We start from the raw sequence: 1,558 nt of genomic DNA on the forward strand, positions 1-1,558 counted from the left end.
TCGAATTCAATGGAGGATACAACATCAACTGCAAGACAAGAAAGAATTAAGCGTTGAACAGAAGGAAAAGGAGACATCAGAGTCAGAAAATTAAAAGGAAATGGGTAAGAGCTAACCATCTTGAAGGTCTTCACCAGGAGTTGTTTCACCAAAGACTTGAGAGAACTTCCAGTCTAGTGGAGGAGGAGTAGTAAGAGAGGCACAGGAGTCTCTAGAGCTGGAACTCATGTTTTCTTCCTCAGCTACCGCGGCTGAACGCTTCAATTTTTTTTTTTTTTTTTGGGTTGCAAGTAGAACGAGAGATTCTGATTCTGTCATGCTTGCTGACCTCAGCTTTCTTTTTTATTATCCTTTCGGATTTCCCGGAATTATTATTATTATTATTATTATTTTATGAAGGGCTTTATTTTAAGTGTTTGTTCTGTAACGTTGGATACAAGGCTACTTGGGTTTTGCTTATTCACCTGGCAGGTAGTGATGAGCATAACTTGTTCACGCAAAACAATATTATTGCTACATGATTTTACTTTTTCTTTTTTTTAAAAAAAAAAAGCTCATTATGCATAACTACGTATATGTATGTGTCGTATGCTCATGTGTGTAGGAGGTGAATTATTTCAATTATTTGTATATTATTTTTATTTTTTTATTAATGTAGATATTTGGGTTAAATTGTAGTTATCTTAATTAATTTTATAAATTTTAAAATTAATAATTATATAAATCTCTAGTAATTCTGAGATTTATAATTGGTAATTTTTAAAAAATAAATTCAGAACATCTAAGTTACATCTTTTAAAATTAATTATTAATATATTATTTACATATTATGAATTATAATATATTGTCATAATTATTATAATTATATTTCATAGTTTAAAATTTTCCCTCGAGTAGCACTTTTGTATTACTATTTGCATGGTTAAAAATCTTAATTAATATTTTATGTTCATCTGCTTAAAGCTTTTCAGGTATACATAAGCTTTTCACTTGTATATATAATACATCTACTCATTAAATCTATCTAAACTTTTACTCGAGGGTGGTTCTGTATTTGGATGATAAGCTTTTAATTATTTATAGACCTGATGTTGATTTTATTGTTGCTAGTAATACGTTTATAATGTTCATAAAAAAATGATATTAGATTTATTGGTTAGTTGTTGCAATTTCCTTGTCAAACTAAATATAATATATATTAAAATACCAACAATTATTGTACAAAATTTTAATTTGAAAACGACTTCTAAATTTAGTTTTCATACAAGGAGGCTGAATTCACGAGAATGGTAACCAGATTTATAAGAAAATAAGAGGAGGGGCTGCAATTTTTTTAAGTAGAAAGATGAACAAGAAAATAAAGGGATTAATTTTCCTGGTGGGATGTCCATAAAAAAATATTGACGTGTCATATTTTTGACTAAATTATTAAAATGATTTTTATAATTTTTTATTTCCTCTATCCCATTAAAAATTATTGATAGAACAAATTCCACTGTAATTTTCATCAGCAATTTATCACTATTTATATTAAAAAGTAATGATAAAATATTTTCTA

General features: G+C 27.3%; 1 protein-coding gene across 1 annotated transcript in view; it reads right to left on the bottom strand.

The window, feature by feature from the left end:
- The window catches only part of LOC105128516 (serine/threonine protein phosphatase 2A 55 kDa regulatory subunit B beta isoform-like), an 8,245-nt gene extending 7,901 nt beyond the window's left edge, over positions 1-344 (bottom strand). The window contains exons 1-2 of the mRNA XM_011030230.1: positions 117-344; positions 3-28 (exon numbers count right to left, since the gene is read on the bottom strand). Of these exons, the coding sequence (XP_011028532.1) occupies positions 3-28; positions 117-318 (228 nt within the window). The 5' untranslated portion in view covers positions 319-344. The remainder of the gene's footprint in view (positions 1-2; positions 29-116) is intronic.
- Between the last annotated feature and the right edge of the window lie 1,214 nt (positions 345-1,558).

The sequence above is a fragment of the Populus euphratica genome, unplaced genomic scaffold (assembly GCF_000495115.2).
Source record: "Populus euphratica unplaced genomic scaffold, PopEup_1.0 scaffold111.1, whole genome shotgun sequence".
Classification (NCBI taxonomy): Eukaryota; Viridiplantae; Streptophyta; class Magnoliopsida; order Malpighiales; family Salicaceae; genus Populus; species Populus euphratica.